This window comes from Haematobia irritans, chromosome 2, assembly GCF_050003625.1.
Source record: "Haematobia irritans isolate KBUSLIRL chromosome 2, ASM5000362v1, whole genome shotgun sequence".
Taxonomy (NCBI): Eukaryota; Metazoa; Arthropoda; class Insecta; order Diptera; family Muscidae; genus Haematobia; species Haematobia irritans.
The window spans coordinates 3439565-3462032 of NC_134398.1; the positions used below are offsets into that span (position 1 = coordinate 3439565).

The 22468-nt window shown below is 36.7% G+C and overlaps 2 protein-coding genes across 3 annotated transcripts; both read right to left on the minus strand.

The window, feature by feature from the left end:
• Positions 1-3757: 3757 nt before the first annotated feature.
• Positions 3758-9877, minus strand: LOC142223266 (E3 ubiquitin-protein ligase lubel-like). Its single transcript, XM_075293139.1, has 7 exons — positions 5678-9877; positions 5352-5618; positions 4982-5287; positions 4774-4925; positions 4344-4715; positions 4092-4260; positions 3758-4021 (listed from the first exon to the last, which is right to left on the minus strand). The coding sequence occupies exons 1-7, from the start codon at positions 9872-9874 to the stop codon at positions 3986-3988; spliced, it is 5499 nt and encodes a 1832-aa protein (XP_075149254.1). The 5' UTR covers positions 9875-9877; the 3' UTR covers positions 3758-3985.
• Positions 9878-10030: 153 nt separating this feature from the next.
• LOC142223267 (E3 ubiquitin-protein ligase lubel-like) lies at positions 10031-22006 on the minus strand. 2 transcript variants are annotated; one of them, XM_075293140.1, is made up of 14 exons: positions 21552-22006; positions 15257-15329; positions 14980-15190; positions 14783-14919; positions 14592-14723; positions 13985-14350; positions 13394-13681; positions 13038-13326; positions 11779-12972; positions 11284-11522; positions 11096-11200; positions 10748-11023; positions 10591-10671; positions 10031-10527 (listed from the first exon to the last, which is right to left on the minus strand). In XM_075293140.1, the coding sequence occupies exons 2-14, from the start codon at positions 15320-15322 to the stop codon at positions 10033-10035; spliced, it is 3879 nt and encodes a 1292-aa protein (XP_075149255.1). In that variant the 5' UTR covers positions 15323-15329; positions 21552-22006; the 3' UTR covers positions 10031-10032. The 2 variants fall into 2 exon arrangements, with proteins under 2 accessions (XP_075149255.1, XP_075149256.1); XM_075293141.1 differs by lacking the exons at positions 10031-10527; positions 10591-10671; positions 10748-11023; ... (4 more) ...; positions 13394-13681; positions 13985-14350 and having other exon boundaries at positions 14392-14723; positions 21552-22002.
• Positions 22007-22468: the final 462 nt, after the last annotated feature.

Below are 22468 nucleotides of genomic sequence, written 5' to 3' on the forward strand. Positions count from 1 at the left end.
TTTTTGGGTATTGCCCAAACATTTATATGTTTGATCTCTTCCAATATATAATATGTTTGAAAGCATATTAGTCTAAACAATATATGTTTGGGTAGTCTAAGTTTCAAACATTTTGTATTTTTGCATCCAAATTCAATAATGTTGTCTTCCAAAAAACAATATGTTATTATGTATATAATATGTTTGGAAGCATTTTGCACCCAAAAATATTATATGCTTAAAAAAATTCTCCCAAACAATATTGTGCTCAAAATTTTATTTATTTATTTATATATTTACAATCATAACGAATTATGAAAATAAACAGGTAATATAGGTGCTAACAACATAGGTTTTCGACCTGAATGCTCAAAATTTTGTTTCTGCCCAATTGTATATTCCCCAACATCTTTCTCACTTCCACGAGATTTTTTAGTTCTTAGCACCTTTTTCTGTAATACAAACATTGTAGAAGAAATTATTCAATTGTATGATTTTTTTATTTTAATTTTACCTTTTGCCGGACGGGGATTCGAACAGCGGACCACACAGTTTGTAAGGATCAAAGAAGTAGCTGATCAATTGCCCAAGGAAAAATAAAATGTTAATTTTGTATTACAAACAACCACCAACTTAAGCAACAACCACCAACTTAATTCAATATCGCTCCCTGTTAAATAGCGCTCCAAGCTACTAAACACATATATGTTTATAGGCTATTTCTAAATTAATATATGTTTGCATCCAAACATTTTATATTTACAAACATTTTATGTCCCAAACATAATATGTTCTAACATATTAACATATATGTCCCAAACATGTTATGCTAGTTTATGAACATTATATGCTTGCACTCAAAAATATTGTGTTTAAAAATTTGTGTTCCAAACATATAATGTTTATAGCCAAACATATGAAAAACAGTCTTTTTCATCCGTGTAGAAATTGCAATCACTTGATCCGATTCCCGTATATCCTTCTCTTTGAATTTGTAAAGAAATTATACTGACGTATTAAGGCTATAAGATAAAGTTCCCAGCAAAAAAAAGCGTCGCCAAAAAAGTAGTAAAATGTTCTTTTTGGATGAATTTAACATGGGCTTGCCATAGGATGGATATCCACCATTTCAACAGCCGTTGCACTGAAATTGCATCACTTTTTAAGGTGTGATGCGAATTCAGTGTTTTGGATATGAATTAAGAAATTTTATGATATTTTGAAAGAAATTTTATTTATTTTATTACAAATAACTAATTTTTATTACATTTTTTTATAAGTTTTAATGCATTTTTACGCTTGTGTGGAACGATTGACATCAAATATTTTCAAAAATTTGTTGCATTTTTTTTGCGGCAAAATTTAAATAATTTTTACCTTTTTATTAACTCTTAATCTATTTTTAACCTATTTGAAACACACAATTTTAAATTTTCCATTAAAAGTATGAAACAAGCGAGTTATACAAAATTGAAGCAAGTTATACAAATAAACTTCCAGCACTCAAAAAAAAGTTTACTTGGATCCAAAGATTTTGACCTTCCTTTAAGGATTTTGGTATTGATTCCGAGCCAAAGATACGGCTTCTTTAAAATAAAGACATTTTTTAGCGACCTATCTGGCTTTAAATCTAGGACCAATAAAATTAAAATTAGGATACAGATCTCATTTATGAAATGTTCATTCTCTTTTCGCGGTTTATTAATTCTCATTCTCTTTTCGCGGTTTATTTATTCTGAAGCGTTTTTATCTTAAATCTAAAGTTTCAATATTTCAGTTAATTTAAGGACAATTCCTTTAAATCAAAAATGTGTTCCTTTAGTTTAAGTAAAATTAGCCTTAGTTCAAAGGCATGTGACTTTAACGGAGGGACGCAAATTTACAAAATTGGTATCCTAAATTTAATGAAAAAAATTTTTGAAGCAAAGATTATAAACTTTATTTTAATTAAAATTTCATTATTTTAAAGAAATTTGTCCTTAATATTTTGTAAATTTCGCATCCTAAAATTTAGGTTGTGAAATCTTTAATATCACGTAAATATTTTTTCAGTGTGTGCAGTTAAAATAAAGAACATCTTTGGGATAACATTTTTGAAAGTGCTTTTAAAGTTGTGCCTTTATAAGAACTTCCAAATTTTTTTGCTGGGTTGCTATTAGTTCTAATTAGGAGCTGCAATTCTATATAAAAATGTTGTTTTTTCAGCAAAAAACAAAATAGAAGTTCTGTACAAATTGAGCATTTCCCCAAATCATGGGTTTATATGGGACCTATATATAGTTACGAAACGATATGGAAAAATTTTTCAACCCGGTCGGATGAAATTGAATCCTCCAATAGATCCCGGAGGACAAATCTGGGGATCGGTTTGAATGGGGGCTATACATAATAACTGACGATATGGACCAACTTTTGCAAATTTCGGATGAAAATCTAGGGATCGGTTTAATGAGGGCTATATATAATTATTGACCGATATGAAATAATTTTTGCATGGTTGTTATAGAAGATATCGTATATACTTATGTCACGTACCGAATTTCAATCGGATCGGATTAAATTTGTTTTTCCAAGAGGTTCCGCAAGACAAATCTGGGGGACGGTTTATATGGTTCTATACCTAACAGTGGTCCGATATGGTCTATTTTCAATACCATTTGTCTTATAGTCTATAGTTTGTTTCGTTCAGAAGTTAGCATGATTTCGAAAGACGGACATTGCTAGATCTAGAGAATTTCGCCATTTGGGAGCCACAGTGGTGCAATGGTTAGCATGCCCGTCTAGCATACACAAAGTCGTGGGTTCGATTCCTGCTTCGACCGAACACAAAAAAAATTTTCAGCGGAGAATTATCCCACCTCAGCAATGCTGGTGACATTTCTGAGTGTTTCAAAGCTTTTCTAAGTGGTTTCACTGCAATGTGAAACGCATTTCAGACTAATAAAAAGAAGTTCCCTTGTCATTGAGCTTAACATGGAATCGGGCAGCACTCAGTGATAAGAGAGAGGTTCACCACTGTGTTATCACAATGGACTGAATAGTGTCAGTGAGCCTGATACATCAGGCTGCCACCTAACCTAACCTAGAGAATTTCGCCCGATATATGGGTTCTGTACCAATATTTTAGAGAGTTACAAACGGAATGACAAACTTAGTATACACCCCATTCTATGGTGGAGGATATAACAATGGAACAATATAACCCAATTCCCACAAAAAAAAAATAAATTTTAAATTAAAATTCTGCAATTAAAAAAAAAATGAATTTTAAATTATTTTTTTTTGACGGCTGTAAGGTGACTTAAACCGATAGGCTTTGCCAGATAGTTTTGGAATTTCACCACGATCATGAACATAGTCCCCTTTTAACTCGTTACACTTGACCTCGTGATGGTCAAACTTTATTAACCCGTCTTAAAAATACCTTTTCTCGAGGCCTTCCTGATGACAATGATGGTCTACTCATTCGAATTTGGTCAAGATTTGGTTAAACAGATTTTTCGACGTTTTCACTTCGACTTTGAGAAAGTTGAATGTGAGTATTTTTTTTACCCCATTGGAGACGATCTATATTGTTTAGATTTTGGAAGCTCGTTTTGCCAGGTATTTCCATTCAAGGTTAGGTTAGGTGGCAGCCCGATGTATCAAGCTCACTTAGACTATTCAGTCCATTGTGATACCACATTGGTAAACTTCTCTCTTATCACTGAGTGCTGCCCGATTCCATGTTAAGCTCAATGACAATTCCATTTCCATTCAAATATTCTAATAAAATGAATTCCTTGGTTTTGGACCAATGTCCAATGTTTATAAGTTTATATTTGTTTGTTTATTGTTTATTTTTAATGATATGTATAAAGAATTATGAATAAATATGATGGATTAATCTCTTTAATATTTGGACACAAACAAGTGGTAAACATGAAAATGATTGACTATAAAAAAATAACTTTGATATATAAAAAAGATGAAAGCAATGAAACAGTCCTTAATTGCACACCCAGTTCTATTTACTATCCAGGGGTATAAGTTTCTGAATGACCTAAAAAAATAGCAATAAAATAATATATAAATAAAAACAATAAAAAAATATATATTTCTTTTATTCATACTTCGGCACACATATTTTTGTATATCTCATCTGTATCCCAAGGACCACGGTCGGGCAAGGGAATACCACGTCTGCGTAGCTCTTGGACACAATCTGTCAAATCGAAAATGGGTAGAGGATCTATTTTGGCTTTAGCCACTTTGGCTGTTAAATACTCGACATAATGAGTCCTACAAAAAAAAAAAAAAGAAAATCAGAGTGAAACTAGAAAGAGAGTTCCCGCTCACAATAGGGCTGATATTACTCAACTTACCGGCACATGCCTGCGTGCTTGTCAGGCACATCATTTTTACATTTGGTATCAACCAGACCATTGGGTGTCTCTTTTTGTATGGGAATGGGACAGAGGGCTGGCTGCTTTTGTGAAGTACTTGCCTCAGTTCCATCATTCACTTCTATGGGATCCACATCATACTCAACGTTATTGTTTTTGAGCAGTATTTGCAGTTGCACCGGCAGTTTATCGCGTAAATAGAACAAACAGTTTCGGGGATGATGGGCATGTAGACCCAGTTTGGCACAATAGGGTGATATGGTACATTTGGCACCCATCATAAAAGGCTTGGCACAGCCATAGCAGAACTCAAATTTACATTGAGTGCAAGTGAAATGCATGCAACCTCCTCTGCATAAAGAAAAAGTTAAGCGATTTGCATTTTGAAGTTAAAATCATAAGACTCTACCTGGCCAAGGAATATCGGAATTTACATTTGGGACAATCTATACCATTCTGTTCTAAATGCTGTTGAACACCTATATCCTGAACATTAGGATCATTGTTCTGCTCCCACTCCAAATATTTCTCACAAGATATACCTTCATGTTGTTTGTGCCACTATAAAGGAAATTCGATAGGGTTATTCATCTAGCCACGAAAACTCATCATCTTACCGGTTTGCGGCAGAAGGCACAGGTAACTGAGCCACAGTCGGGACATATAAGACGTTTTTGTTTGGGTCTTGCAAAGAATCCGGATGAACATTGGACACACCATTTAAAGTTGGGATCCTTGAGCAGAGTACGATCTCTTAACTTGCGCTGGAACAATTCATGAACATCGGGTTCCACAATACTCTTCAGGAAGATATCCAGATTGGAGAAATATTCCAGATTATCATCTTCATGTTCGGTTTGATTGTCCAACTCGGGCATTTTGCAGAAAGGGCAATTGCAATCATTAATACTGCGTTCGGTTATCTTTGAGAGAGAGATGGGAAAAATTAGCATGATCATGGAAGCTATGTGGATAATTTCCAATTACCTGTACGGTGAAATAGGTTTTGGCACATTGCTTGCAACATTTATGGGTACATTTGAGCATGGAAACAATTTCATTGAGGGCATAAGTACCACTGCATAACTCACAATCTTGTTTGAGCAAAGCTACCGCATGATCCAGATCACTACATTCCTTGGCGGCCCATAATGAAACATCCTGTTGGAATTTCATCGATATGAGAGCAGCAGCTATCTGGGCCTCGGCTATGGTGTTCACCAATTCTTCCTTCATAAACTTCTCTACAAGTTCCTGTAGCATAACAACCATGAAACTTAATTTCGTAATTCCAAGTCATGTGTCTAACTTACCTCTGTCTTAACTTCTTCCGGTTCCTGGAGGTTGGGATAAGCCCTAAACACGGGTACGCTCATCTTACGTTGTCTTATCTCCAAGGGCTCTGGTTCCTCCTCACTGCTTGTTGTCTCGTAATCATCATCCGAGAAACAAGTCTCATGATATTTCTTTTTGGGTATACGAGGCTGAGTTCTAGCTCGGAATAAAGAACTGGTAGTGGGTAATTGTGAGCTTGTTGAAGGTTTGGTTAATTTATTAATAGCTTCTGTTATGGATGGCTTCCTGGCAACGGTAGTGGGTGCTTTTAATGTTTGTGGTTTGGTGGATTTCGGTTGAGTCTGGAATCGTTGAGTAATGGTCTTAACTGATGTTATTCCAATTGGTGTAGGTGGACCAGAGAAAGATTTGGAACGAGTGGGTAGCATCTTTTTGGGTTCGGTTTTTGCCTTGGTAGGGGTCGAAGTCTCTTTGGTGTGGGCTTCTTCATTGGTGATCGTTTTTGATTTTGTCTCATTCTGATTATCATTTGTTTTAGGTTTTTGATCCTTTGAGCTGTCTTTTGGTTTAGGTATTTTACTGGCTGTATTGGACTTTTTGTTTCCTGAAGTTTTTCCATCCTCATTTGTTTTTTTCTTGGAACCAGTAGACTTTTGGTTTTGCTTTGTGGTTTGTTTGCTCGAAGAAAGCTTATCATCATCTTGAACAGATTCATTGGCATTTTGTTTGTTGTTTATGCCCGATGTAGATGGCATTTCATGATCGTTATTTAATGAAGTTGGTGATGATGTTGATGGATCAGATGTGCTGGGAGCAAATGATTCATTAGTAGTTTGGTTAATAACGATCTCGGAAGGTGATTTCTCTGTTATGGTTTGCAAAACAACCTCAACTGGCACTTCTGGTATGGCGTTTTCGGTTTGCAAAGGTAGGGTCTGAGTAATTGGAGCAAGAACAATTTCTGTTGGCAATTCGGGTAAAGAGTTTTCGGTTTCCACATCGTTCTCTATGGATATAGGTAAGGATTCTTTTACACTAGGCTGAGAAATTTGTGGTTCGTTTGGAATATCTCCAATAGCTATGGTATTCGTGTTTTCCAGTGGAACCTCAACTGCACCCTCTTCGTCTTCAGCGGCTATTTGAAGCGGAAGCTCAACTTCGTTTTCTGTGGCCATAGGTAATGATTGTTTTACAATAGGCTGAACAATTTGTGGTTCATTTGGAATATCTCCAATAACTATGGTACTCGAGTTTTCTTGAAGAACCGCATCTTCTTCTTCTCCAGTGGCTATTTGAAGCTGAAGCTCAGCAGCAGTTTCCACTGGTATTTCTGGTTCGCGATTTTCAGTTTCTACATAAGCCATAGAATTGGTGGAAGGGTTAGAGGAATTCGTTAGATTTTCTTGAGCTGTACTATTTTCATCTACAAAATGTTCAGATGATAATGACTGCGTATGTGTTGATGATTGTGAAGCATTTGATAGAGCAGAGATGTTGTGTTCTTCCCTATGGCCTGGATCAGGTGTATTCGCCTGAGATTGTTGGAGATCCTCTGTCATATCTCCTATGACATCAGCGTATTCGTCTTCCTCATCTATGTCATCTTCCCATTCTTCTTCGCCATCGCCATCGCCTTCTTCTTCTTCACCATCTTCATCATATTCTTCTTCTTCGCCCATTTCGTCATCATCATAAATATCGGAATAATCATCGGTATAGTCATCTTCGTCTGTAGATGATTCGAAATCCTCAATTTGAATTTCATCTTTCATTTGCTTTATTAGCCTTTGAGTATCCATAACCAATTCCGAGAGATTCTGTTTACTAGGGTCACCAGAGGGTACGAACTCTGTTGGTGACTTTAGACCCGAAGCAAAACTAATGGCAGAATGTACCGTAGAACTGCTTGTAGATGGCACTATAGTGCTCTCTTCCATGCCACTTTCCATGCCGTTGTGGATCATCAAGAACATTTCGTTAGTGCTGGTCGGAGATTGGACATCAAAAAGCCGGGATTCAGTATCTGTAGGAGATACCATATCATCGGCCCGAGAATCAAGTTCTGTAATGGACTCATCACTTTCTAAACTGTAGAGTTCCTCTTCATCTGTGTCTTCATTTTCATCCATTGGATGTTGATCTGGGATTTCGGGAGTAATGGACCTAGTATTGGTTTCCACTTTCTGGGATTCCTGTTGCGGAACTTCAGTGTTTGCATTTACTTGGACATTCAAAATCAAATTTTTATTGCTTGCAGTCCTACGGACCGGTATTTTAGAAGTTTTCTTTTGATTATTGGCCATCGTGTGTTTTTGGTTTATTGTCTTCTCTATGGGATTGCTAGTTTTCTCAGAAACGGAAGAAGTACTTGGTTGAGGAATTGATTCCAAAATATTGCTAGGTATATCTTGGGGCTCAGTTTCTATTCCAGACAATGTTTCCTTGACTACTGAGGTTTGATCATCCTGTGGAACTTCGTTTGTTACAGACTCTTCTTTAATTGTAGTGGATGTACTATCGACGTTTTGGGACACATCCTCTCTTGGAAGTTCTACAATGGGAGATTCTGCTTGAAGTTGATCATTAGATATTTGGTTTGAGTTAATTTCAAGTGTTGCTTCTGGTGCTGGATTAGGCGTGGCTTCGTTTGCTATAATAGAGTCATCTCGTAAAACTTCATTTGAACTTTGAGTGTCATCTTGACTTGTAACAGACGAATGAGCTGTTTGCATTAAGGATGTGGTATCAGTTGGAGGAAGTTCTACAGTTTCATTTAAGCTTGACCGAACTTCTTTTTCATCAACATTTTCCTTAGATTGCAGCTCTGTAGCTTGTTTCAGTGCTCCAGTGCTGGAAATTGGAGATGGGGATTGTGCAATGATATCTATGTTGGTTGGATTGGGTGACCCAACATGGTTTACTGCTTCAGAGGTTCCAAAGTTTATCATATTCTGTTTTGGTTCTTCGTTTGTTTCTTGCCTCGCATGGTTATCTGATTCTGGAGAAGACCTTAATGCGGTATCGATGACAATTTCCGTGGAAGGTTGTGACATTGTTTGGTTTTGTACTTTAGGAGAAGGTGGAGATGAAAATGCTTTGGCGATGTCTGTTGATTGAGATATCTCTTTTTTATCCAGCACAGAAGCTTGGGATGGCGCAGAAATTTCAATAGCCTGCCTCACATTCTCCGCACCCACGTACGTCGTGGCCTGCATATTTGTTTCCACAGGAATTTCGGGTAGGGTTACTTCCGCTTCAGAAGTAGACAAGTTTGAGGGCACAATAGGTAATGGCGGTTCAGACCATTCCACTTCTGTAGAACTTGCTTCCGTATCTAATTGCTTTGGCGCTTCTGTAGCCTTAAACATTTTGAAGATTCGTTTCAAAGCTCCTCTTAACGATTCCAAAACAAATTCGGGTTTGTGCTCTCGTTGCAAAGCTTTATCAAAGGCCAATTGGAAGGGAGCAATTTCAGCTGTATACAAATATTGCGGAGGAAGTTCTTCTCGAATGGAGGCATTTTTCAAATTTGGTTTGATTACCTCCTCCATAAGAAATTCATCTTGGTCGACTGGCGGAGGAGGTGGAGGTATAATTTCCTCCGGTGACGCTACAGTCTCTTGCATATCCTTCTCAGTTTGATTTTCGTCATTGTCAGTTGTATTCTTGTCCTCTTCCATTGTATCTTCCATTAGTTCCATTTCTACTTGTTGCACTAGATTAGGAACAATATCCTGGATATGCTTCCATACGAAATTTTTGACATCTGTTTCACCATCAGCATTATTTTCCAATGATGCTTGGTTCTGATGCTTTTTGTGCTTCTGAGAAGTAATGGGACTTTTGGTTAGTATTCGCATTGATTCCATGTCATAATCGTCTATGCTCGATTTGTCCTGCTTGAGGTTTTGCAACATATCTTTGATGGAACGTAGAACCTGTTCGTTTTGGTTTTGTTGGTTCTGTTCCATGTTACCAATCAACGTTTCCAGATCTTTCAACATACCCTTGTTGGTGAAGATCGAATCATCTATTTGCAGTGTAGGACTGGACTGGTCAAAGTCCTTGTTACTGTCTGCACTGTAGATGGAAGTGTTATCGGGTTGGTTGGTGTGGAGGTCATAGGTGTTTGTTATTGATGCTGGTGGTAAGTCGAAGGGTGATGGTGTCTGATTGTTGGGGGGAAAAGCAGCGCTTGCATTGGAAGTTTGCATGCAATCAGAAGCATTGGCACTGAGGAAATTATGAATGTCTAGAAAATGAGAAAAAGGAGAAGAACGAAAAAGTCGTTAAAGAACTGTTGCAAATGTCAAAATGAAATGAAAGAAGAAGAACTAGTGTTTCTTTGCTGTCGAAAGCTTGAGAGGTCTGGCTAACCTTTGTCCATGGCGTAGGGTGCATTGGTGGATGGGGATGGCAGTATCATGGCCCCACTTTCGTTTTCAACTCCTCCTGGAGACCCCCAAATACGCATGAGAAATGGCTTTAGCTGGTTGCGACTCAAATCAAGCAAAGCCTGGTCCATATTACCCTGGTGCGCAGTCAAAGCTGTGACCACATCTTCACGAGAAAAATTGCCTCTATTGGAAATTTCTCGATATTTGCGTTGACGCTGTTCAATACACTCTGACACGGCTTGCCATATGTTGCCAGTATGCATACGTAAAGCTTCTCGAGCCTCCATTTGGGATATTGTCCCAATGATATTCTCCGCCCTCTCTTGGCCATATTTGGTGGCTAAACTTTGGACAGTTTGTATTAGTTTGGGCCAATTGTCCCGCAACCAGACCAGAGGATGCATATCGGGTCCACAATACTTCAAGGCGGCATTCAACTCCTCAGTTGTGTATTTGTATAGATCGGATTCCTATAACGAATGAGATTAAAATTAAGCACTAAACGATTCCAAGGGAACAATTATCTTGCATACTTTGTGATTATCCATGCCATTGTGGCGATATGAAAGATCATAACTACTTCCAGTAAGAGGGGAATGCATTTGAGATGAAGTCTTGAAAATGAAATGAGAAACAGAAAATTACGAGTTCTTATGGGCAAGGGAGAGGAAGATCAACAAGGATATTTACTCTTTGCAGCAGCAAAAGTTCACTTATGGATGGCTGCCTTCTACCCATTCCATTGTACGAATCAAAATCTAGGGACATGGCATCATCCATGCGTAAATCGTTGTTACTGCGATAGCGTTGATGGCGATCATGTGGAGCATAGAAGGATTGCTGTTGGTGATGGTGGTTGAGTTGCTGTTGGTGATACTGATACGGGGAGGGGATGTGGGAGATATTGTGTATGTTCTGTAAAACTTCCGATTCGAATGATTTCAAATCGTGGATTTTATTTTGAGGCTGAAGAACAGAATATGAACCATGATACACATTGCATGAATGACCATTATCTTTAAAACCATGTCCGCTCACCTGCATAGCTGAGTCATGGGCAAGTGTTTGCAAAGGTTTCTTTGTATTCGTTTGAGGAGATTCTTCCTTCGTTTCAGATTTTCTCAAGGGTAATGCCTCATAGGTCTAAATAGAGTGGGATAAAGCAGAGAGAGATAGAGAGAGGTTCATGAAGATTTACAATTTCGCCGAAAAGGACAAAGACCTACTTGTGTGGAAATAGTTTGAGGTGGTGGCGAGGTGCCAACTTCTCGGGCCTGCGATTTACGAGATTCTACCTCCACTTCTATTTGACGTTCTACGCTAGCTGACTTCGATGAGGTACCACAACCGGTGGACACTTTGGTGGAGGTCTGTTTTTGCGATGAAGACTCAGCTTTGCGTGTTACTTCACTAGCGGTAGCCTGAATATCCTCATCCAACGTTGCCCATATATCCTCCAAGGATTCTATAAAAACGAATTGACATACTGATGAGTGAAACAACTTGATTTTGGGGTAAAGGGGGTGTATTTGTAGTTGTTAATGGTGTTCTTTTTTTGCATTACAATATGTGATTGTTTTTGTTGTGTCTAAATGCTAATGAAGATCATAAAAGAAAGAGATATAGCGAGATTGGGTTGATGGTAGTTTTTTTGGATCAGTCGGATAGGCGGAATTAGAAAAGTTTGGTTCCCTCCAAAAATGAGATTCTCCGGGGCCTACCTTTCTTTTTGAGTGTTTTTGTGGTGGTACTGGGTGTTTCTGAGGTTTCAGATGAATCGACAACTTTGGACGATGAGGATGATGAGACATTAACTGAGTTCGATGTGGATGATGGTGTTGGTGTCTTGGTTGTGGTTTTCGATTTCCCCTTAACATTTGATGGTTGTTCTTTATTATTGGTCGTACCACTTTTCCATTCTTTGGTGGGAGTTTTCACTTGCTTGGGAGGAGATACGGCTTTGCCCACTAGTTTAGGAGGTTTACAAGGAGTCTTACAGCAAATGATGCAAATTTTGGTATTTGGCTCATTGACAAAGGTACAGAATTCACATTCCCATTCCTGGTCAGGTGTGGAAGGAGGTGGTCCCAAAGAAACCGCATCCTCATCTTCAGTGGCTCCAGCTTCTGGTTCGGGAGTAGCATGGCCATTTTGTTGGGGTTCACTTTGTGGTTCTTTAGACTCTTCTGTGGCACTTGCTTCATCGCTAACTTCTTCCTGCTTGTCTTCAGCTTCCTCATGTTCTTCTTCCTCTTGTTCTGACTCGCTTTCCGTTGCAGGTTTTTGCTCTACCTTCTCTACCCTCTTCTCCTCTTTTGCTTTGGAGGAAGCTACTGTGGTTTGTACTGCTGCTGACTGTTTGTGTTTTACAGGCGATACACTGCTGCGTTTATCTTTACTTTGTTTTTGTTGCTTCAGAGATTCTTCCTTCAATTTTTGCTGGATTTTAGCCTGGACCAAAGCTCTGGTTCCCGAGCCTTCGGAATCTAAGTCAGAATAAATACGTGTTGGCTTCATGGGACTGTTGAAACCTGAATCTCCAGAGCGATTATTGACTGAAGCTTTTCGACCAGGGGCCCAATCATTATGGACCGACTTAGCTATGGAATCCCGACGTTGACTGCGCACTCGCGACCTCTGATGAGCTGACGATTCATCTAGATCCTCCTCCACTTGAAATTGGGAAGCACTGGACATACGTCTTTGGCGAGTCCTTGATAAAGCCGAGCGATTAGATACCAAAGAACGACGATCATCTTCATCGGAATCTTCGTCATCTGTACCCTCATCGTCCCGATAATTCGGTCGTTGTTTTCTTCGTAGTGTTACAGATTTGCGACTCAGAGCAGGTGAACCCATACGTGATCCCGCACGAGATGCAGCTCGAGAAACTGAAGGTGGCATTCCAACCAAACCTAAATCGAAAGGGGAAAAAGCGAATTTGTTATTCTCCCTTGCAATTTCGGAAATATATACTCACCTGGATTCATAACAGGCATTCCTCCCATATAGCCTTGGGGATACATTTGACCCATCATACCACGTTGGTTCATAAACACTGGTGGAGGATACATGCCATTGTGGTGTTGTTGTGGCATCATATAACCTGCTCCCACATTCAATGATAGATTTGAGCGATTCAAATGTTGCTGGGAGTTCAGCTGATTACTCCAGGGATCGTGAGCCATATGCATATGTTGTGGGGTTCCCCAAGGTCCTTGGGGATTTTGATTACAATTCGAGCAATTTAATTGAGCCATGGATTGGGCCTTAAGGAAGAGAAAGAGTAAGATTTAGTTTGACGTTTCCGGGTGAAAACTGGAGATTGAAATTTACCTGATGCATAGGATTTGACATCCAACCATTATTCATCGCAGGAGCTTTCCGGCTAGGTTGGTTTAAGTTAAAGACTGAAGAGGACATACCACGTTGACCCAATTGATTGGCTCTTTCTACGGCTGCTTTATGATGCTGCATAGCCATTTGACGCTGATTGAACAAATTGAAACTTGAATCGTCCGTTAGATCAAGATGAGATGAGTTGATACCAGATGACATGCTGCCAGAACGAAAATGTGATGGCGATGGTGAAATGTTTGACCATTGATCAAATGCGGTGAAATTCTATGATTGGAACGATCCAATAGCACAAACACCATCCGGTCCACAACAAATGCACGGGGGAGTATGACGTCACGAACAAATGACAATTGTACAAACATGTAAAAAGGAGAGCGGGCGTAAAAACACAAGGAGATGGCGGGAAACGTTCAAACAATTGACATGAAAATAGAATGAGAGGAGGAAATGACAAAAATGTATACAATACGCTCTCTTTCTCCACCATATGAGAGAAGATTTTGTTGGAGAGAGAGTGTGCGAGAGATAACGATTTATATTCTATTCAATTGGACGACGAGAGTTTACCTGATCATTGATGGACCCACTGCGATCTCTCTCCATTTGCTCTTTCTGTTGTCGATAGCGCTGTTGAAGCAATTGCATGCGATCAAGCGTAGCATTTGCTTTACTCTTAATCTTCTCCAAGACCACAGAGGGCGGCCTTTGTATGTTATCAAATGCAGATTTGGGCGTTGTGCAGCGTGACGACTCACTGGGTGTTGTGGGTGTTTTCGGCGTTTCCGGTAGAGGACGATTTAGAATGCTCATGCTCAAACCTCTTTTCAAAGACCCCACACGATCTTGCCAAAAGGCATTTTTCATGGAGGGCGTGGGCGAAGATGGCACCGCCCTAAATGTACCCCCTGACGAAGCTGTTGACGACGTATTAACCTAAGTTTTGGGTTAGAGACAAATTTATAAGAGCCAAGTCGTTTAATGGTTTTTGTTTATGGAAAAGTTTATTTCAAAATAATCAAGAGAAAAAACAAGAATAAAGCTCGTACAGACATTAGCCAGGGCAGGATGGATAATTGAAACTAAAGCGCATTTTAAGTCACAGTTCAGGTGAATTATATGTTTCCTTTTCTTGGTCTCATTGGTTTATGATTTAGAAAATCGTGCAGAAGCGTACCTGATCCTTGCGCTGCATTAGGGGGGTCATGAGACCACGTTTGCTGCGCCTTGGTGGGGCCACCGGTGGAGTGGGGCCAGGTTGACCGGGCAAAAGCTTGGGTGGCAAAGGAGGATTACTTTGTTCCAAAGTCTGAAAAGAAAATAATCCAAAAATTAGTTTATGGTGGTAGTGTGGATACATTCACTTACCTTACGCTGATGGGTTTTACGTTTTGGATGTTTGTGAAACATATCATCGCAAGAGGCACAAAATATTTGCTGGGAGCATTCCTCACACATAACCCAGGGATTGCCAGAACCGCAGAGTGTACATTTGAGTTTAGAATCTAAAAATTTGGATTTGTTTGAACTTTGCATTCTTATTGTATTGCTACTTATATACTAACCAGGGGTTTTTGATCCCGAGTTAGCCGAAGAAGGCCTTAGAGGAGTGTTGGAGTATTGCTGATTGGAGAACTCAATGACTTCATAGTCAGGTTCTGGTGCTGATGTAGTTTTGGGAGGCAATGTTGGCTGCTTTTGAGGCGGTGTTGAGTGACCATTCTGGGTTGGTGGTGGTGGTGGAGGTTTTGGCCCAATACGACCACTTTGCTCTGTCTGTAAGTGAATTTATATTACAAGGGAAATTGTGAGGATATTTTGTGGTTAACTTTCATTACTTACCACCCAGGCAGGCATAGTGCGTTCATTGCGCATTAACATATTTCTATTGTTTGATTGTAAGGCCATTTCCGATCTAAAATAAAGGAAATTTTACACAATAATTTTCATATTATCTCACTTTTGGCCAAACCAAAATACAACGACAGCAGGCAGACAGTGAAAAATGGCACCAAGTCGTTGAGACTTGTGGAAGCTGTATGAGCCAAAAAGTTATAAAAATATAAATAAAAATATTTCAAAAGCAAACGGGCATTATATCTACGCTCGATGAGATATAAAATTCGACACAATTTTTACTGGGTGCAAACATTTGGGGAGAAAACAAATTTTGAATTTGCTATGAGTAAATGCACACACAAATACACACACACACACACAAACACTCTTTCTATCTAAGAAAAACTCATTAAAGGCGATGACAACTGGCTGACCAAAGGAGTAAGAAAAACAAAAACAAAAGTTTATGAGAATATAAAATTTTTTGCTTGAACATGAAGGAAAATATTCCAGAATCTTCATTGGTATTTGCAAAGTATTTTTATTTTTTAAATGCAATGCACATATTTTATGATATTTAAAATTTTTCCATAATTTTATGGGTCTTGTTAACGTCCCATTTTCTTTTTTTTTGGTTTATAAATATTGGCCATATGGCTAATGAGTAATATTCAATATCTATGTTTACATCTATAAAAGATGGATCGATAGGTTTTTCTCTTTATTTATTCTCTCGGCCACATGTTGATAGCTGAGTGTAAATAAATTTTGAGAGAAAGAGCAAGAGATCATTTCATTCATTGTTTTGTTTTGATTTCCCATTGCCGGAATCTGTGATGAAATCTGCGAGTGATTGTGTGTGTGTGTAGGTATTTATGTTTTCTTTGCAAACATTTTCTCATTTATATATGGGAAACTAGAGAGAAAGAGATCTAAATGCAACTTCTGCTCTTTTATATATGATCTATTATATTCCCCATAAACTTCCGTACTGCCTCAAATGCATTTAGTGTCAAAAAAAAAAAAATAAAATAAAAGGAATCTCATATCTCTTTGATTCATGTTGTCTTGTTCGTATTCTCACAGAGAATCTGTTTCGAGTTAGCCCAAAATAAGCAGAAAAGTCCCATATTGCAAAAAATGTTCTATTTAAATTATCCAAAAATAAATGCTGTCCGGCAGTATTTAGTTTAGACAACATGACAAACTAATAAAAGTGAAATAAGAAAAACAAAAACAAATGGCAATGCGATTCTCTTCGTCATTTCATCGTATGTTTGATTGAGGTGGCTGCGGCTGACAGTGGTTCGGAAACGATGAATGGAGAAGAAAATAATGGATCTTGTCATCATATCCTATTGTTGTGCATCTTCATAATAATTTGGAACATTGTGAACTAATTTTGTACATGCGTTATATAAACAAAAATGTAACTGTATGATCTTTTGAAGGGGTTTGCTCTAAACAATGTGACAAACATAAGTTTCAGTGCAATAGACAAAGCAGACGAGAGCAGTGGTGCTTCATTACCTCTAATAAGAATTTTTGATAACAGAGTATTTCTTCAGAGTATTCATTGATAACAGGGTATTTCTTCTACATCGTGTAGTACATTTTCGCAGAGGATTACTACGAAATTTCATGTTGGGCGCCCAAATTAGTAATGTGGGATTGACAACAAATGGCTTAGTTCGGTATATACTCATGAGACAATACTGAAACTATATTCATGTCAGAACCTCATGCCATATCTTTGATTTGCAGTATATGATATTTGCCCAGAGTGAGAGTAAACAACCTAGTTTTATTGGTTTAGATTATGTCAAGTTCCTTGACCAAAATACTACATTTGCGGGAATCCTTCAAACAGCTGTTCTAAAGGCAATAAAAGAGGGATTCTTTCTTTGTGTCATTACTGGAGATGAAAAGTGGTTACACCACAACAATCTCAAGCGAAAAAAATCATATGGTTACCTTGAACATTCTGAATTTCCATGAAAGAAGATTATCATTGGCCAAGGAAGATGTAGACGTCTTATGTCCATTCACAATTACTTTCTTTATTTTCCGTGCACAGTCAAGTAACTTATTTTCTTTTTGGATAACGAGAATTACCATACTAGTCAGTCAAATTGCATTAAAAAAGAAGTGTAGATGTACAGCATTTAATATTCTCTTACAAATTTTGGTGTTTTATCAAATGCAAATTAAAAGCATTCTTTGGCAGACGAAAAAGTGTCATTTACGGAGTTAAAAAAAAACTACAGTGCTGCGAATGGTCTTGGGACGTCTATATCTTTCTTGGTCTATGGTAATAAGTGGGATCAACTGGGTGGGTTATACTAGGTCTGTTCGTGTACTTTTCCATCAAAAAATATTCAGTAAAAACTAGCAAGAGAGTAAGAGTGTATTTTACTCTCTTTGCTTAAAATTGCTGAAAAGTACACGAACGTTATCCAGTAACTATTTGCACATTCAAAATTTCAGCTGCTAAAACATTAAGAACCAAAAAAAACGAATCATGTTTATTTAACTTCCAATCGTAGTTGCCGATCATGTACATTGTACTGGTTCTTTGTATGTTATAAATTACCAGCTGGAAAAATGCCTCTAGCAAAAACTCTACCTCAAAACTGTCAAATGTAGTCTTTCTTCGGCTCTCTTTTGCTGGTTTTTTGGTGTAAACAAACAACTTCCAGTAAAAATTTGTGATAACTATCAAACATTATCGGGTTCTCGAACAGAGCTACTATGAGCTGATTCAACCGAGTGAAATGACCACATTATTTATTATGGCTTGGCAAGGTGATATTGCAGTGCGATAACCCTCTGTCAAATGTTGCAAACCCCGTAAAAGCTTATTTGGAAGCATTCTAATGGAAAGTTCTACCCAAGACATTGCTCCTTCTGTTCCAAAGGGGCTATCAGCATTTTAGTTCTTATGAGAAAGCCAAAAGTTAGGTCGATTCGTGGATTGAATCAAAAGACGAGTCGTGTTTTCGTCGCGGTATCCGTATGTTCCCATCAACATGGGTAAAAGTACACGGACGAAAAAGACTGTCTTTCATATGTTTGGAACTCAAATTTTTTAACACAATATTTTTAAGTGCAAGCATATAATGTTCATAAACTAGCATAACATGTTTGGGAGATATACATATGTTAATATGTTAGACCATATTATTTTCGGAACATAAATGTTTGTAAATATAATATGCTTGGATGCAAACTATACCAATTTAGAAAAACGGTATAAACATATACGAGTATTTGTTTAGAAAAAGAGACCTAGAGAGTATGCTGCACGTAAAATAATGCATGTAACCAATTGGCGCCTTAAAAATGTATACACACAAAGAAAATTTCATTAAAATTTTTTACTACCAATATGTACAATATTTTGTTTGAACCAATCCCGAAAATATATATGCTTGAAGCAAAATATGTTTGGGGTATATGTTACAGAAGATATTTTTTTGAGCGTGTTCGGATAAACTTCACTTGGTCAGTCAATTTTTTTCGAAATTAATCCAATCCAAACGTTTGAAAAACTACACCCAGAAAAAAGTGTCTTCGAAAATAAAGGAAAAAATGTTCATCAATTTAGTTTAGCTATTTTATTTCCATTCAGTTAAATTTTTGTGTGAAATAATAAAATTTACTTGTTTCAGTAAAAAAATCCTAAACTGAAAGCAGTTAGGAATAGTTCATTAACTAGAATAAGGCATGGCATTTTACTAATACTGTTTTTTTCGCTGGGTATAAGAATTTACTACTGAAAAAGAAAATTTTATTCACTGATAGCAAAGCATTCGTAAAAATAAACAAAAAGCGAACTAAAACCAAGTTTCCTCAAATTTAGTAAGATTTCTTATAAAATGATATTCTGACTTCCTTTATTATAGAAAGCTTATCATACATACGAATAACACTTGGCATAGAAAAATATTTTAGTTCATTCGTACTAAGAAGTATTCAATCCTTTCAAAACTTAAGGAAACACACTTGTTAGAATATAGGAAAATTTCCTACATTTCTTTTATCTACCTGTAATCAATACCTGTCATCGATGTAATCGATGTGTTTGCGCGTGGGTTGTTTTTTTAGTTGGAATCGCGTTGTTATGGTATACGGAGAGATTATTAAAAAATAATATTGTAAAATAATATAATAAAAAACAAATAAAAAATATAAAATATTTGTTATTTTAAATTAGTGAGAAAAATGTTGGTTTTTTGGAAATTGGTTTATAAAAAAAGAAAACACCAGCAGTATAACAACCCCTTCATTCGACTTCATTTTGGAACCTTCAATTATGAGGTAATATTCAGTGACGCTAACCTTTTGTGAAAAATTTGGTTTAGGATTTTTTTGTTTATATTTGTAGGTATTGAAATTGTAAAAGGTGGACAAAATTGCTAGGCAGCAACTTATTCAAAGTAAAAGGTACTAGAAGAAGAAAAAAATGTGTTTTTATATTTCAAGGCCAGTCGATGCTGTTGATTCTAAATAAATATATTTAATATATTAATAGAGCATGTCTTTTATTTAAGGAAAAAACTGCCTATATAAATAAATAAAACTGTATTTAAAAACGAAGGTATGAAGTTCTAATTTTGAAGTAAAAAGTTTAACACAAATATGTAAGATTTGTCCCAATGAATGAAAAAAGTTCAATAAAATCATTCCATATATGAATTCAATTCAGTTAACTTTTTTCATTCTTTGGTATAGAGGTACATAAATATAGGAAAATGTTAACTAATATATGGAATGCTTTCTACCAAATTTCTACGAAAATCACATCGTTCAAACAAATAAAAATGTCTTTGGCGCTATACGAAGTTCAACTTTCTTCACAATGAGTTCATTTTAACTTTAAGAAGGGGTCACTTTTTTCTGGGTGTACACATTTTATAATTTGCACTCCCAATGTTTTTTTTTTACCAGGCCACTCACGGTTATTTTGAGGTCTAGCATCACTACTTCTAGTAGACACAATTCACGCAGGTGAAAGTTGTTACACTTGGTGTATCCCACAAAATAGTTCAGAATTTCTTAAAATTTAAAAATTTTTCCAATAATGCGCCCATCTTGAACTTCGTATGGCACTAAAGACATTTTTGCCATTTTGAACTCGAATTTTTTCCTTCAAACTACGACATTTTCTTTAATAAGTGAAAATAATAATTTTATTTAATACATTTTCCTGAATTTGTTGAAAATTATTTAATTATTTTTGTGAAATCTGCGTGATATCTGCGTTTCCAATACAGTTTAACTAAACTTTGTATGAAATTAATCAATTTATTCTAAAATTATATCTAAAATTCTATCCTGTTGGGTTCACTGTTTTTTAGTGTAGATCACAAATTATGTAGGATAAGTTGAATATCTACAGGAAAATAATATCACGAACATTTTTGCCATTAACAATTTAATTAAAAAATATTAAATTATTTTTTTAATTGGTGTTGCTGATTGAACTAAATTTGGTGTTAAATTAGCACTAGTGCCGTGGAAGGTTTTTTGAGTGTAATATGTTATTGAACACAACCGAATTGGGGTAGGTCGCGGATTTTTGACTTCCTACAAGAAATATATATTGAAATGTCCGCCAAACGTCAGTAGCTACGTTTGTGTTAACGCACTTTACTTGGTAAAATTTTGCAAAACAATAAGTTTTGATGTTTTTATAAGAAACAATTTCTGGCGATATGTAATATTTCAGCCTTAAAGTTTTTCTGTTTTTATTTTAAACAGTCTAAGGTTCTAAGTATATATAAAATTCTTCTAAACTCAATATATTTTGAGTCAATTTCATTTAATTACAATATACATTGCGAATTTAATCGGTATTGAACTTTGTTCCATAAAAATCAATTTAATACCACTGTGCAACGATTGCTATGTGAGAGAGATATTAGGTCTAGTGCTTGTAGTACTGAAGGTGCTTGTGGCTGCTGTTGTTGCTTTGGTGATGCTGATGCCATTGGTTGGGGCTGCTGTGTAAGTAAGCCCAGGGAGACGTTGTTGTGTTATTTTTGAAAGATCGGCAACTATTTTTAAATGCCGCAAAGCAAAACACTTTGGTTGGATTCGGTTATATTTTTCTTTTTTTTTGCTTAATTTAATGCTTTTAAAGGCAAACTTATTTTTAGAGCAAATTCAAAATGACAAAATTTTTATATGTGAAATGTATTTTACTGCACAACATTTGCTAATGGTTTGGCACATTTGGTTTGGTCTATGTTTTTTTTGGTGGGTGGTGGATTGTACGAAGAAAAAAATGGCTTACACTTCCTGTTTCCGTTTTGCTGACCTATTGTTGGTATTTTGTAGGTCTGATTTTCACCAAATATTTTAAATTTTCAACCGTGTTTTTTTGTTTTCTAACCGATTTCTTTCAAATACATTTATCGTTATTTTCGTTGTTATCGTTATCGTTTTGAAAATTTCTTTTGATTGCTTATAATTTTGGTAGGTATCTTTAGAGTTTTTTGCTGTAATGCAAAATTTTTAAAACAAATTGTGTAAAAAAAATTTGTGTATGTTTTATTTTTAATGTTTCGGCCTAAATTGTAGTATTTCTTACATAACTCGCGTGCCGCCGTTCACATATATAAGTATATGCTATGTCGTTGTCTGAGACGTTTCTCATGTGTCTCTTCTTTTTTTTGTTTCTTCTTATATTCGCACGATCGGTCTATGTTCGTCTATATCGTTTAACTGCTGCTCACAAACTAAAATTCAAAATCATTTGTCGCCACGTATAAACAAGTGTTGAAGATTTCTTCTCATCACAACCAACAGAAGGAAGCCATCATCATTCTCATCATGGTCTTTCTATTGGGGGCCTTCGATTGTTGGCTCATTTTTGTCAAACGCAAAATGCCCACAAGCGTAAAGTTCTCAGCCATATCTCATAGGCAAATGGGTCTTATGACTCTTCATAGTGCTCGAATGGTGGTGGTCTTTAGTGGTTGACATTTTGGTGATTTTGCATTAGACTCTTCACTCTTAGGGAAATGCGAAGACAAAGAGTCTTAGGGCCAAATATTATCAATGAATTTTCTCTCCACCACTTCAACTCATCATGTAAACTGAGAGAATTCTCAGATAATCTGTGTGTAGTTGTAAGAGCATATTATTGGTGGGGGCAATAAATCATCATTTCACTTTATTTTGTTAGTGCCGAAAAACAAGGGAAATATT